This window comes from Octopus sinensis, linkage group LG1 (assembly GCF_006345805.1).
Source record: "Octopus sinensis linkage group LG1, ASM634580v1, whole genome shotgun sequence".
Lineage (NCBI taxonomy): Eukaryota > Metazoa > Mollusca > Cephalopoda > Octopoda > Octopodidae > Octopus > Octopus sinensis.
Window position 1 is genome coordinate 82,676,268 of NC_042997.1, and position 16,399 is coordinate 82,692,666.

Below are 16,399 nucleotides of genomic sequence, written 5' to 3' on the forward strand. Positions count from 1 at the left end.
ACTATGAGTGCATCTGCACACCCACATATAGAACTATATACTTGCACATGATACCCTTCCTACTTCCCCTCCAACAGCCTGACTGATTTCTAATCACCCCCATGTACTATTTCCCGTCCTCCATGTGGTGAATTTCCTGTTTACTATGCGGTATTTTCCAACTAACTGTTACCCATATACTCCAACATCAAGCCACAACATTGCGTGACCTTCCTCAACCAATCACAGCCCACCTTACGGTAATAACAATCAACTTCTGTCATTCAAATTCAAAATGGCTGACTAGCATCACACTTGAAACTCAAGAGTACTAACAAATTTGAATCAAACTGTTTTGATCCATATATATATATATGTATATGTGAAGCCACATGGCTTAGTGATTAGGATATTCAATTCACAATCATAGGGTGGTGAGTTTGATTCCTGGCGTCATGTTATGTCCTTCAGCAGCACACTTTATTTCACATTGCTCCAGTTCACTCAGCTGGCAAAAATGAGTTGTACTTGTTTTTCAAAGAGCCAGCCTTGTCACACTCTGTGTCATGCTGAATCTCACTGAGAACTACGTAAAGGGTACATGTGTCTGTGGAGTGCTCAACCATATGCATGTTAATTTCATGAGCACATGTTCTGTTGATAGGATCAACTGGAACCCTTTTCATCGTAACCAATGGAGTGCCAGTTTATAGATCGCTATTTCTATTTATTTATTCATTTCATTGCCATCATCCTTTAAGTCCATTGTCCATGATGGTATATGTTGTACAGTTTAATCAGAGCTGGAAAGCTGCAGCAGGTTCCAATCTAATTTAGCTTTCTGCAGCTGGATGCCCTGCCTAACACCAACTGCTTTAAAAGGTGTGCTGAGTGCTTCAAATGTGGCACTGGCACAAGTGTTATCATGTGACACCAACAAGAGTGCTTTTTACGTGGCACTGATACAGGAATCTTGCAGGTCAATCTTCTTCACTGGGGGAAGCAGCCATAACACTTCTGCTGTGAAGGTTTATTTTAATTATGTATATGTAAATTAGTATATTCAAATAAGCAAAGATATTGATCACAGATCCATTTGTTTCTAAAAGCTGTGTTCTCATGACAAGGTTATATGGTCGGATTTGCATAAAACTGATTGAGTAGATAATATAAAGGAGTATCAAAAGTAATTGTATTACAGTAATTCCTCGCCATATCGTGGTTCACCTATTGCACCCTCAGTACATCATGGATTTTTCTGAATATATGTAAATTTATATCACGAACTCCTCAGTATATTGCAGCTTTCTGCAGTTGATAGGCATTTATATTTTTTTAGATTAAAATTATTTCTGTGATAAAATAAGCATTTTCATGCCAAAAAATTAATAAACTAATAAATAGAAATACATAACACATTAATTAAAATATATTAAAAGAAAATACGTAGTTTACTGTAGATGAGTAAACTAAGAATTGCACATACTGTATGGAAAGCAAAACTCGGAAGGCAGGTGTGTGGTGCTGTTTCGCATTTATAATAGAATAAATAGATACAAATTATAAAAATAATAAAAAAAATATATACAGTACAGTACTGTTTCTACTTCACAGATTTTCACCTATTGTGTGTGTGGGGGGAGGGGTTGGAACATAACACTTGTGATAGTTGAGAGATTACTGTAATTGTGCACAAATTAACATCTGTGGTTGTACATCAATTAATATAGTATTCATGGAATCTTCTTTGTGCTTGATTGATATACACACGCGTGTGTGCTTGTATTTGTGTGTGTCAGTGTGAATGCATGTTTTGGTGTGTGTGTGTGTGTGTGAGAGAGAGAGAGAGAGAGAGAGAGTGACTCCTTTCAAAGTTGTGTAATTGTTACTGAAAATCATTGGCTGTGCTAAAAAAATATATAGTTGGATTTATATATATAGCTGTATGCAGTTATAGGTATTAGCAAGTGCTTAATAAGTTTGCTTTGCAATCATGAAACCTTAAGTTTGGTTGCTTGTAGTGTCTTTTACCATAGCCTGAAATTGACCTAAGCCTTTAGAGTGAAATTGGATAGATGGAAACTCTGAAAGCCTGTTGGATATATTAGCCATGTTGTGCTTTGTGTTATGCTGATTTTACATGAGGGTGTGCTAAGAGTATACGGCAGTTGACTTCAACTCCATTTTCTGATCACATGTAAACCATGAGTTTATCATGCATGCAGACCTTAATTTCAACCAATCAGAGCTTGTTGTTCACTTGATAAGTTCCAAAATTTTCTTTCTGTGATGGCCTTACAAAACAGACACTTTTAGCACAAAAATTCAAAGGAAATTGGGATCACGTTCATTATGATCTGCTGTGAATTCTTTTCTCATATCTGCTTTCACAGCTTCATACTAAAACCAGCATGATTTTGCTATTCACAGCTCTATCCCAACTCGGAGATGGATGAAGAATCAATAGTCATACATTTTTGAAGCGATGTGAAAGATCAGCTTAATCGTCAGTTATCTGTTGAAGACCTTCAGCACCTGTAAAATATGATGCTCATGTAAGATTGACTCTGTATTTTCATGAAACCTTGTTGTATATGAACTGACACCAAGTCTTTGTTATAACTAATGCTACAAGTACATGTGTTTGTGAAATACTCATCTATTAAATCAGATATGGGCAATATTTTTTATGAAGCTGGTTATGTGAGATATGGCTATCATCAGATAGGCTGCACTAATAAAATGATTCAAGGTAATTTTTTGTTAGGTATGCCATTCAAAACGTTCTGCAGGCCATAGTTTGCCCATGACTGTACTAAATCATGCTAATTCATTAAGTAGGTATCTCTGTCAGTCAAACAAATGAAGTGCTCACTATAGAAACCAATGGAGGATGCCATTCACTACATAGGTGCGTCTTTTACTGCAAATAGTTGTATGCAATACCAAGCAGGGTGCTGTTTGCTTACATATGGTTGTATGCAAATATCTGTGAATTGTAATACTTTCAGTAGTAATGTGAGAACCAAGTTTAACATCTGTTATTAAAAAAATATTAAGATAACATTTGTGGCAGTGTACAGAATTAGTTGCAAACTGCTTACTCAGTGTAATGCTAATTATATTGATTATTTTATATTGATTATTTTTCTCTTTTCTTTTTTTTTTTTTGACGGCAAATAAATTAGCTTTTATTGTTGTTCTACTTCAGGCCAATCCTGATTTTAAAAAAAATCAACAAAAACAAATACTCTTTGATCAAAGATATTCCAATGGTAACTAACTGATCTTTTTGTATATTAACCTTTTCGTTACAGTATTTATTTTGAGATGCTCTGTGTTTCTTTCAATTACTTTAAATATAACAAAGAGTTTAGTAAAATAACTTAGTTATCACTCAGCTAGTGTTAGGAACATAAATTGTGGCTAAGGTTTGGTGGAAGATTTTAATTCGAAACTTATGAAAACAAGACATTTGTACTCAGAGCCAGAGCTAGTTTCAGCAGGGTTGGTATCAAAAGGGTTAAGGACTACATCTAATACATCCATTGAAAAAAAAAAAAAATTTAGGATGTGATTTGAAGAAAATCTTGCAGCTGTTTTTAGCAGATTAAAAGGTTGAGTCATATTACCGCCCTCAAAAGACCAAGTTAAAAAAGGCTTGTCATCATCTAAAATATTTTTATAAAGGCACAAGCCCATAAAAGAAAATTAAATCAGCCTTTAAAGCAAACAAATCATACAGTTAGTGAATAATTGATAGTTACATAACACTGGTCAACAAAATTGAATGCATTATACTCTTTATGAATGCAAACCAACTTTTTAGACTAACTTTTCATGCTGATTTAAAAATTTCACTCCATTATTATGCAGCACATATCAGTTTTTCAGTAGATACATGCATATATTTACATATTTGTATATATGAAATCATTAACGTAATAAATAAGGACATATTATTTTTAGAAAGTAAATGGGTTTATTGAGTTAGAAATCATCACTATCATTCTACAAAAGAGTGAATACACAAAAAACAAAGTTAGAACAACAGAGTTAGAAACATTATCATTTGGATTTCCTGTGGTGTTCCTGATCTGGTTGATCAGAGCAAAGTGTACAACTGTAGTCAGTGAGCATACTGTCATTCCAGAAGCCTTGGTACTGTTTCTCCATAGTACTAATGTCCTGGTGAAATCTTTCACTATGTTCATCACACACTGCTCCAAGGTTATCTGCGAAGAAATCCAGATGGGAGTCCAAGAAGTGAACTTTCAGTGACATGTGACAACTCATTGCTGAGTAACATTTCAGAAGATTCTTGATGCCATCCGTCTACTCCATTGCCTTCTTGTTGCCCAAGAAATTCTCACAGATCGAATTGAAAGAATTCTAGGCAGGCAGTTCCAGTTCATCCAGTGTTGTCCTGAAGTTGACATCTTTGAGTACTTCTCTAATTTGGATTCTGACAAAGATACCCTCTTTCAACTTCGCCTGTGTGATTTTGGAAAACTTTTCTACAACATACTCATACACTCTGGCATTTCCCTTCCCAAGTGTTTTTACAAACTATTTCATCAGTCCAAGCTTTATGTGCAAAGGAGGCAATAGGACATTACATGGATCTACAAGAGATATATTCTTGACGCTAGATAGTCCTGGCTAGTATGATGTTCTTATCCGCCAGTTTAATTCCGAATAATATCTGTTAGTTGCCCGACTATCTCATAGACTCAAGGAAAAACAGTATTTTGTGAAACTTGACTGCATTTCCATTAACATTCCAATGACTTTTAAATCTCCACATATTTTCCATGAGTATCTTTCATAGGTAATGGCATGAAGTAAAAGTTTCATATTCTCATATGATTCATGAAAATGAATGGAGTGTGCAATAGGAATGGAGGGCTTCAAATTGCCATTATGGAGAAGTACAGCTTTTAAACTTTGTTTTGAAGAGTCCATAAACAAACACCACTCTGTAGGATCATGATTTTGTGATAAACATCTGAAAAATCCATCAATGTTACTGTAAAAGCAAAGCAGACCTTCAAAAGAAAAACACATTTGTAGAATTACATTTCTCTGCCGAAAATAAGTTATACAAACACCATGCTCTAGCAGATACTTCTCCTTCAGTTTTGATGCTAACCATTCTGCTTTATCTTTTGAGAGGGATAGGTCTCTGACAAAGTCATTCAGTTCAGCTTGGGAAAATTTCTGAGGTTCAAAGCTATTGTCATCAGACATGTAATCTTCCTCAGCATCATCATCTGACGTTTCAATACCATCATCTGGTGGAACTGGAATTGGTGAACTTCCATTGTGAGGCACAGGTCTCATTGCAGAATCCAAATTGGGATACACACTTTTGTGTTTATTCCTCAAAGAAAATCCTATGACATTTATTTTGCAAAAATAACAGTCTTTCGGCTTCCTCCATATCATTGGAATGGCAAAGGCATTGACTTCTTCTTACTGAACCAGTCACATAAACCATTTGAGCAAGCTGAGTAGATAAAATGTGGTGCCTATAACTTGTTCTGATCTCCTAATGGACAGTCAAAGTATAGCTTATAAATCTTGATCTCTGGTATTATTGTACGTTTTTGAGCTTTCACAATAAATTGTCCCCAGACATAACGAAACACATCAGGGCGATTTCTACACTGTCTTGACATTGTTAGCACTGTAAAACAAGTAAGGAAATAGATACAAATTGTTATACTTATATTGAATTTGAGATGATGAAAAATTTCATCAGACCAATTATGACTGGACAATTTGAGATGTTGAAATACCTATTTCATCAGACAAAACTTGATTGGTTAATTTAAGATGATGACATATTCCATCTGACCTATGCAGCAATGAATAATGTAGTTTACTTTAAAGGTATGTTTCCCTGATGTAAATGAAATACATGTATACATATCATTAATTGGAATTTCTATATAATGCATGAGCTAAAACCAAAAACCTTTCTCATCTTGAAAACTGTATGTGATGTCAAAAAACTAATTGTATATTTGAAACCAGCTTTAAAAACTACACTAAGTACACCTTGACATATGCTTGATGAAAAATACTTGTTGACCAGTGTAATGCTTCATTGACACATGGTTCTTATTTATAGGTAAATAGCCTGAAACAATGAGAATTAAGTCTATTAGTTAATGAACACTGAATAATTACTGTACTTCCTCATTTACAATTTGTGGGCTTAGGGAGAGAGATTAGCCCTTTAGCATTTAAACTAGCCATACCCTGTTTAAATATTCTACCTGTTTTACATTCAAACCAACCAGATCTGGCTTCTCACACCTACCTTACAATGTCATTTTGAAAATAAACAACCATAACATCAAAATCTTGAAACTACAAGATTATGCAGGTTTAATCCAAAAATGATGTAAATAAATAAAGCATTACATTTGATAGACTAAAGGGTTAAAATTTCTTGACTATGCACAGAGTACAAGTGTTGGGACAGTGGATTCAACAACTAATAAGGCTAATATTCTATTGTCTTTCATATTTGTGACTGCATTTAAAAACAGAACACAAGTTAATGAGTTTATAGTTAGTTTATACTTTATAATTAAAGAGCTTATAATTTTAGACTCAAATTTTACTAAGTTCAATTTAGTGTTTTGTCAAAGACATTTCGAGATACATAAATTCATTTTCAGATGCTCTCTGATGTGTTATGTTTCTTGTACGACTTGAACTATCAAACAACAGTGGTAATAAAGGCATAATCACTGACTGCCCAGTATCTGTTATCTTTTATATTTTACTTCACTCATTGGACTGCAGCCATTCTGGGGCACCACTTTGACGGGTTTAGTCAAACAAACTGACCCCAGTACTTGTTTTTTTAAAGCTTAGTGCTTATTGTATGGGTTACTTTTATCTGATCCTCAAGTTATGGAGACATAAACAAACACTGGTTATCAAATAATGGTGGGGTCAATCATGCACACATGCACACACACACACATATACTGGGTTTCCACAATTTTTGTTAATCAAATTTACTCACAAAGCATTGGTTGACCCAGCAGGAATAGTAGAAGGCACTTGCCAAAAGTGCCATGGAGTGAGACTGGACTGTAAATCACATGCCAGCACAGCAAAATTCTTAACCATACAGCCATATCTATGACAGTAAAATCTCTTTAAGATAACCTCCCAACAACTGCCATTAAAAACAGAATATATACTCTAGACAATATACAGTCAATAATGATTAAATGACTTCAAATTAAATGCTGACTAAACAGAAAAATTCCATACAATAAACCTGCTCAAACAGAAACAATACTAACAAATATAATTGAAAATGAGTTAAATCATACGAAATTAAACAAGTTTACTTTAAGACAAGTACCATTTTATTTTGTTGTTTTGTATTATTACCTCCACCTTAGTGAAGGTGGAAGTACTGTTTCAGTAGTGTTTGTTTGTTTGTCTGTGGACAAGATATCTCAAGAACTACTGGGTGGATTTGGATGTAACTTTAAGGAATGTTTGGCTTCATGACTGGCACAAATTGATTAGATTTTGGGATTGATCTGGTACAGGAAAAGGATTCTGGATTGTTTTTCCGTTTTTTTAAATTTAATTTTTGAGAGTGGTCAGGTTCATTTTTTAATATTCTTGTTTGTGAGAGCTGTCGAGTTTATTTAAGATATTTTCATTTTAAAAATCATCTCCAGCTAATCATTGAGAGAACATTGGTGTTGCCTTGGTGTTGCCTTGCGCTTTCTGCCTGCTCTTGTTATAATTATTTTCTTTACATAAATTTAATAAATTACATTGACTCTTAAGAGGAAAATATTGTCACATCTCACATTTGTTTCTGTTACAGCTGCTTTTAGCAGGTGCCATCTTAGATCAATACTAATAAAATATGATATTGAAGGATTGAGTGTCAGTAAAGTTAAAACAGTTGTTATTTAGTCCCAGTTCATCATTGATTGAACATAACTATGATATAAGCTTTCCTACCTTATTATATCTAGGACAACATTACTCAAAGTGTCTTTCTTATTTTAACAAGTGCTTTGAAAGAAACTGACAACTATTTCTAGGAAGGAAAGTGACCATGTATAAGGTTCCCGATAGGTACATCTATATTAATGCTGGCCTTTAAGTCTTCAATCACCACTCATTGAGCAGATCTATGATCAAAGACATTCCAACAATGACCGTCCTATTTCTATTCAGATATAGTGTATCTAGAACTAAAATGTATTTCTCCTTTTTTAAGAAAAGCATATTATATGAGGGATATTTGGCTCTTTCTACTTGACTGGAAGAATGAACATAATATAGGGGCTCCACTTTTGGTTCAATTCCAGACATTATAACTGTAATGCAAGAGGTGTACTTCATTAAAAATGAAATGCATGTGAATGCTAAGAAAAATTATAGATTAATAAAATTCATAAATAAAAATTCAATCAAATATAAGTTTATATAAGTTTAAGAGGTTTGCTTAGTAAACATATAGTCAAAGACCCAACCCTACTCCTTGACATTTTGATTAATCCTTAAACAGCAGGACAGAGTTGCATGAATGCGTGTGCCAAACAAGCAAGAAACAAAAAATACCTCTTTTTCTTAAGAATAATTTTTATACACATTTACACTTCAAATAAAATTTTCAATTTCATTACACTGTGTAAGGACAAAAAAAAAACATGATTTTTGTCCTTGAGTAGCAACTGTTATTTCCTATTTGCTAACCTGTAGAAAGTATGAAAAATAGTTAATATTTCCTTCAAACTACTTTTGTTAAACTTATTTAAACCTCAAGTAATCCCTCTCAACACATAGCTATGATGTTCCCCCACTAGTCCTGCTCATCATCACTAAGGGACATGCTCAAATGGTTAAGGTCAAGCAACTAAAAAGCAAACTTGTGATATTGAACAGAATATTTGCTCAACTCAGCACTGAATATGTTTGAAATGTAATGGAAAATAGGTCAGTTTCAAAACATTGATTTCCAGGTCACAAAAGCAAAGCTTGAAGGGAATAGTAGTCATTATGTTTCATTTCTAGATTGAAGCAAATAGGAAATAATACTTACTGACCAAACACCAAAAAGAAAAAAAGAAATAAAGAAATAAAAATTGTTACACAGTGTTATTTAAAAGTGCTATAAAATATTCACTTTTTGTTGCATCCAAGTGAGCATAAATTTACTTGTTGTCAAATGAATTTACAAACTGAGAAAAATCAGTGGACTTTCTCCATCCAGAGCTGGTTGAAGCATCACTTTCTCCTGTGCTATCTAGAACATCATCATCAACAACCTCATATGATGATAAAGGAAAGTTAGAAAAAAGACAAAAAACTTCTTTATTGCAATATAAATCTTTTATTGGGTAATCCCATAAATATTGCCATTTTTTCAATTGCATGAACTAAAAGTCAGAGGGGGATGGGATAAACCACCTGCAGATAGTAATTTTACCTTGTCATTATTCATTATTCTAAGTGCAAGTTTTGAAGAATGCAGTTTGAATTTAACAGATATTTTTTCAAAGCTATAATGGAAGTGATAAAGGGGCATATTCAGCATATTTTGCTTTATGAGTTCAATAAAGGCAACACTGCAATGGAAAGTGCAAGGAATGTTAATGTAGTATATGGGGATCAGACAATATGTGTAAGCCAGTGTTAACAGTGGTCCCAGAAATTCCAAGCTGGAAACTACAGCCTAGAAGATGAGGCTCATCCTGGAAGATCTGTAGATCTTGACAAGGATGTCCTGCAAGCCCTGGAGGAACAAAATACCATTGTAACTGTTGAGGAACTAGCAGAGAAGCTTGGATTTGGTCATTCAACCATTCATCAACACCTGCATGTCATCAGTAAATTGGGTCAATGGGTTCTTCACAAACATTCCCAGTCTAATTGTACGCAAAGAGTGAATGTGTGCTCTTCTTTACTGTCACATCTCATGAATGAACCTTTTTTGGACTACATATTGACTGGCGACGAGAAATGGGTTCTCTATAAAAATGTCAAGAGCGGAGACAGTGAGTAGGGAAAGGAGAAACACTGGCACTCTAGGCTAAAAGGTCTTCACCTACGTAAGGTGTTGTTAGCTGTTTGGTGGGATATGAAAGGTTTAGTCCACTTTGAACTTTTAAACCCAAAACAAACAATAACAAAGGAGATATACTGTGAGCAGCTTGAGTTGCTTAAGTCAGCGCTAGAAGAAAAACAACTATCTTTGGTTTTAAAATGAAAGGTGTTCTTCCATCAAGATAATGCTTGGCCACATACAGTGAGGATGACATTTCAAAGGCTGGAGCAGTTTGAATGGGAAACAATGTCCCATCCACCATATTCGCTGGATATTGCCCCATCTGATTATCATTTATTCCACAGCCTTCAAAATCATTTCGATGAAAAAAATATAAATTCTGTAGACAAGGTCAGAACAGGAGGATTATTTTTCGCCACGGACAAGTGAATTTTGGAAGAAGGAGCCTTGCAAGTCTACTAGATAGATGGAAGAGCATTGTAGAAAATAACGGAGAGTATATTTTAGATTAAAAAAAGAACTCTGTTTATCTTAATTTTGAAAACAAAAGAAGTATAAAAACTGCATTATTTATGGGATGACCCAATATATGTGACTTAATTTCTGTCGTTGATAAGGTCCACTTGTGCTTAGGTGCATTTGGCAAAATAGATGCTTGGACATCAGTTGATGATGGTTATATCCAATGCAAAAATTTTGGAACATCAATTGGTGATGTCTGTTGTTATCTGAGTTAAGTAAGTGTCTTGTACCAAAGCCTCAAGTCAACCAAAATTTCCTGAGTGAAATTTGATAGTAGGAAACTGAACAGTAGTCTTTTAGGTACATCTCAGTGTATCAGTCAGAGATATCAGAATCTCAGTGGAAATACATGTATTTGTTATCTTTTATTTGTTTCAGTCATTGGACTGCGGACATGCTGGGGAACCACCTTCTAGGGTTTAGTCAAACAAATTGATCTTAGCATTTACTTTTAAGTCTGGTAATTATTATATTGATCACTCTTGCTGAACTGCTAAGTTATGAGGAAGTAAACAAACCAGTACCAATTGTCAAGACAGTGTTTAGGGACAAATACAAAGACACACATAAATGTATATATATACATACATATATGTGTGTATGTGTGTGTATACACACACACACACACACACACACACACATATAAATATATATGTGCATGTGTGTATGTATATATATATGTGTGTGTGTGTGTGTGTGTGTGTGTGTGTGTGTGTGTGCATGCACACACACACATACGATAACCTTCCACACAATTTCCATCTGCCAACGCACTTGTTGGCCCAGGGATATAGTAGCAGCTGCTTGCCAAAGGTGCCATGCAGTGGGATTGAACCTGAAACCATGTGGTTGTAAAGCAAACTTCTTACCACACAGCCATGCCTGTGGAATTTCATTATCTTTCTTTTTGCAAAATAGATTAATGAAATAATTACCAAACAAAGTTCAGAGATCAATAGGATCAATTAAAACCTTTAAAATGAAAATGGCTGCCAGTCTGACCATCATTAATGTCTTAAATAAAAAAGGATAAATAAAATAAATATCTTACTTGAAAGAAAAACGTCGTCAGAAACGATATCAAGAAAGGGTAAAATCCTGATTTGTACAAAGTCACAGGCAATCCTAATTCAAAGATAATATACCAATAAGTGATTAGCAATTTAAAAGATTAATGATAAAGAATCAGGATATTTACATCAAGAATAATGATTTTAATTGCAGTAGTTTCTAAATCAATAGACACACATACATATTCTCTCTCTCTCTCTCTTTCTCACATATATTTCATTGTAATCATCATCATTTTAATGTCTACTTTTTCATGCTTGCATGAGTCAGATGAGATTTTGTTGAGGTAGAATTTCTTTGGACAGATGTTCTGCTTGTTGCCAATCTTTGTCTGTTACCAAGCAAAGTAGGGATTTTTCCCCCATAATCTATCAAATAATGAAATATCCAAACATGCTTTCATAGAGATTGCAATCAAATAACACTGTTTGTACGAAGACTGACTCTTTGATTACAACCTACATGCTCATATCAAGACAAGAAGAATAAGCACACACGCACACACACACGCACACACACACACACACACACACACACACACACAATAGACTTCTTACAGTTCCCATCAACCAAATTTCACTTAAAAGGAATTGGTCAACTTGCAGCTATAGGAGAGGACACCAGCAGCAGAATCCATGCAATGGGACTGAACTCAAAACCATGGAGCTCTGAAATGAACTTCTTTACTACACAGCCATACCAGCACCTACAAATGACAGTGAACTTATTTTCATGCCTGGTGATTTTTAACACATGTTGGGCTGCAACACAGAAGGTTCCAAGGTGTATATTGAGGTTATGGCTTTGATCCTATGAATGAGGAGGTTTTGTGATGCAAATGACCTGGTCTACAACTTTAACTTCAAGAAATCAGTCAGTCTCCTGATCACCAATCAATCTGCTGGGCACACAAGAAAGACTGACTACACTCTCTCCAGAAAATGGGGCAGACATGTGCTCATGAATGCTAAGTCTTTTCCAGGTGGGGAAAATGGTTAATGGTTAGTAACTTCAAATTCAGAGATGCCTTGATATTGGTTCATCTGGGATCTTGGAAACTAAGAGGTCAAGTTGTTTCTTGAAAACATCTACTCTCACTCAATGGAAATCCCTCATATGTTTTAGCAAGGAGTTAAATAGCTGTGGGTCCTTGAATCCTAAGCTATTGCAGTACATGGTCCTCACCCTAGATGAGACAGCTGGGACTTTTGGAACAATGCAGTGACGTCCATCTCAAGGTTTGGTATAACTTTCTATTCTAAAATTTGGTGCCGACCCCTCCTGTATCATCCATACATATATCACTGCATACCTCTCCTGTATTCACTCCAGAGAGTAGAGTTGTAGCTCTTTCAGTCTCTCCCAGTTGCTCAGCTGTTCCATTGATGCAATCTTCCTCAAGTTCTGCTATTAATCCTACAGTGTAGGGTGACCATAGTTGAGAGCAGTAGTCCAGACGTCTGAGGACAAATGTCCTCCCTAGGACCAGCATAGTTTCCTGGTCCCTTGATCTGAAGGTTTTCAGAATCCATCTGGCCACTTGCCTGTACACTGCCACCATCTTGGTGATATGCATGTGAAACAAGTCTTTGTTGCTCATATTAAACCCCAAATCATGCACTGTATGTGATTCTTGGATTTCTGCTCCTTTTGGTCCAAAGTATCGTGGTTGTGACTTTTGAGCACCAACTAGCTGGTAGCAGAGGGCTTGGAATCTGCCTGCATTAAATTGCATGTTGTCCTCAACCCATTTATCTATGGCATCTAGGTCTTTCTGTAGAAGATTAGTATCAGAATGTTCCTTGATTGTTTGTACTACTTTTGTGTTGTCGACATAGCTAGTAAGAATGGCTATCTGTGTAACTGATGGTATGTCCGAAAGCTCCATCATGAACAGTAGTGACCCAATACAGTTCCCTGAGGCACTCCACTTTCTATTAATGTTTCCATGGAGAGAGCTCCATTGGCTGCTACAGCTTGGCTTCTGTCGTTTAAGAAGTCATGCAACCACTCTCCAATTTTCCCACTTATGCCAAGTCCCCATAATTTGTGACATATCATCCCATGATCAACCTTATCAAAGGCCTTTGCAAAGTCAAGATATATCACATCTACATTTGAGCAATTCATTAATTGTTTCAACACCCAGTCATAGTATTGCAAAAGCTGTGTAAGGCAGCTTCTGCCTGAGTGAAAGCTATGGTGGGTATCAAGGAACACAGTTGGTATCTTCCTGACAATGCACTCCATGACCTTGCTGACATGGGAAGTTAGAGAGACAAGTCTATAATTCTTAGTGTCTGCTCTGTTACCTCCCTTATGGATGGGGCATATAATGCCTTCCTTTAACTTTTTGGGAAGTCTCTCTGTTGTGAGGAAACTCTGAAAGAGAACCTGAAGTGGTTTAACTAGAGCCCCTTTGCATTTCTTTAGGAGGCTATACAGGTACCAGGGGAGTGCAACAGGTTCCCTCTAGATTAGCATCTACAGTTACATTCTTTATAAGAAAGACTCCATAAGATATGTATAGAAAAATTACATTTGTTTTCATGAAAAGCATATGGTAGAATTACAATTCCACATCACAGAAAATATGCAAAAATACTTATTTCTTCTCTCTTTCTCTTGCTCTTTCTTATTGTATGTGCATGTGTATGCTTATTTTGTGTGTGAACATAAAGTGATACACTCACAGAAAATACATTAATTCTGAGTTTCCTGCCTAATTAAGTAATTGAGCAATCATTGACAAATAACATTGGCTGATAATGCTGAAATGTTTGAATGAACAAAACTTCCAATGGTAGGTGCATGTTTAATATTTCATAAGGTGGTAGTGGTGGTGGTGGGCACATCTGTCACACTTAAATATGAATTGAATACATTTTATGTTTGGACAAATTAAAAAATGTATGGATAATAAAATACAAAGTTAAAGTATCTTTGAGGAAGGGTGTATCAGTTGTCACATCAAATTGTAATGAAAATATAATTAATGACCATATTAACAATAACAACAACAGCAACAACAACAATAATAATAGTAAATAAAAAAATGAGAAAATTTTCAGAATTTGAAGAAGTTCAAAAACGTTAAAAAAATGTTTTTACTTACCAAGAATTCCTGTTCCAAGAATACATGCTATTGTTACGAAATCTGTCGAAGTGAATGAAAAATAATAAAGTTTAATGAAATTTAATCTAGTATAATAATACTCGTGTTTTTCTCTGTCACAACATATGAATGAGAAAGGAAGGGGTGATAGATTAATAAGGAAGAAAGGGATGATAGCAAACTTAATAGTGGGATGATGGAAATTCTACAGTGAAAGAAAGAAAAAAATCAGTGTTTCAGCTCTGTGTAAGTGTATGTAAAAGGGAAGTATGTGAATGTTTGTGTGTGTGTGTGTGTGTGTGTGTGTGTGTGTGTGTGTGTGTGTGTGTGTGTGTGTGTGTGTGTGTGTGTGTGTGTGTGTGCGTGCGTGTGCGTGTGTGTGTGTGTATGTGTATGTGTGCAATGGAAGTGGGATGGTGAACATTCAATGCTGAAAAGAAAAATCAAACAGCGTTTCAACTCTGTATGAGTATATGTATGTATGTGTGTGAATGTACAAGGGAAGTATGTGAATGTTTGTATGTGTGAATCAGCATTCTTTCAGTAACAAACGATGATCAATGCCACATCTCAAAAGAAAACCACTAGATGACATTGAGAAGTGTGTTAATTTAATTATCATCCATATTCTATCTGTTGTTTTACAAATAATTATTACAATTACACATATCTACACAAACATATACAAACTGATTAGAGAAAATAATTATTGCTTGAGTGTATCAAGAATATAAGATGACTGCAGTTGAAAAGTATATTATAAATACACATTTAACAGTTCATACATGTGCCTAATTTATTTATATTAAGAAATTTATGCAATAAATTTTGAGTAGGGAGATTTTAGAACATCAACTATAAGTCATGGACTGCTTTTTGTGGCTTTAGGTCACATGAGCTTAGGTTGGTTCAATAATGGAGAGTGCAATTGAAAGGAAATGTCACTTCAAAACAAATTTACTTGCCAACTCTCGTATTTAGTCATGGCCAACTTTATGTGGCCTTAAGTCGTACAAGAAGGAAGGAAAACTTTAAAATTCTTTTAAAGGAAACAAGCAGTTAAGGGATATTAGTTGCAGATAGATTTTTCACAAAAAATTTGGTAATAAAAGAATTATTAAACTAAAAACTTGTTTTTGTACCTTATTTATATATAAAACACTACAATTAGCCATCATTTTTGAAGGCATGGGGCCAGCTAGTTAAATATAAAGAACAATTACATGTTTCTTTCAACCAGACAAAATATCTATCTTCATAGATGAAAAATATAGTAAGTTGAAATGATTTCATTTCAGTGTAGTGATGTAGAAAAGTTCGAAATGTAAAGGCACCCTATGCAGTACCAGCACTTTAATACTAATATGTAAGGTGGTTGGTGTTAGGAAGGGAATCCAGCCATAAAAACATTCCAAAACAGACAGTGGAGCCAGATATAATCTTCTGGCTTGCCAGCTCCTGTCAAACTACCCAACCCATGTCAGCATGGAAAATGGACATTAAATTATGATGATGATGATTACTCTTATGTTCCAGACATCGCCTTTAATACATAATATAAGGTACAGCAACTGTGAGATTTATTCCTCCTTTGCTACTAATTCAGAGAACTTTGTTGTTCAATACTTGCAGGGCAAAATGGTTAG

At 34.9% G+C, this 16,399-nt stretch overlaps 1 protein-coding gene across 4 annotated transcripts in view; it reads right to left on the bottom strand.

Annotated features, from left to right (window-relative positions):
* LOC115215027 overlaps window positions 1–16,399 on the bottom strand; it is a 106,289-nt gene that overhangs the window by 73,069 nt on the left and 16,821 nt on the right. For all 4 annotated transcript variants that reach the window (XM_036502432.1, XM_036502441.1, XM_029784160.2 and 1 more), the window contains exons 2-3: window positions 14,754–14,795; window positions 11,619–11,692 (exon numbers count right to left, since the gene is read on the bottom strand). In XM_036502432.1, the coding sequence (XP_036358325.1) occupies window positions 11,619–11,692; window positions 14,754–14,795 (116 nt within the window). The remainder of the gene's footprint in view (window positions 1–11,618; window positions 11,693–14,753; window positions 14,796–16,399) is intronic.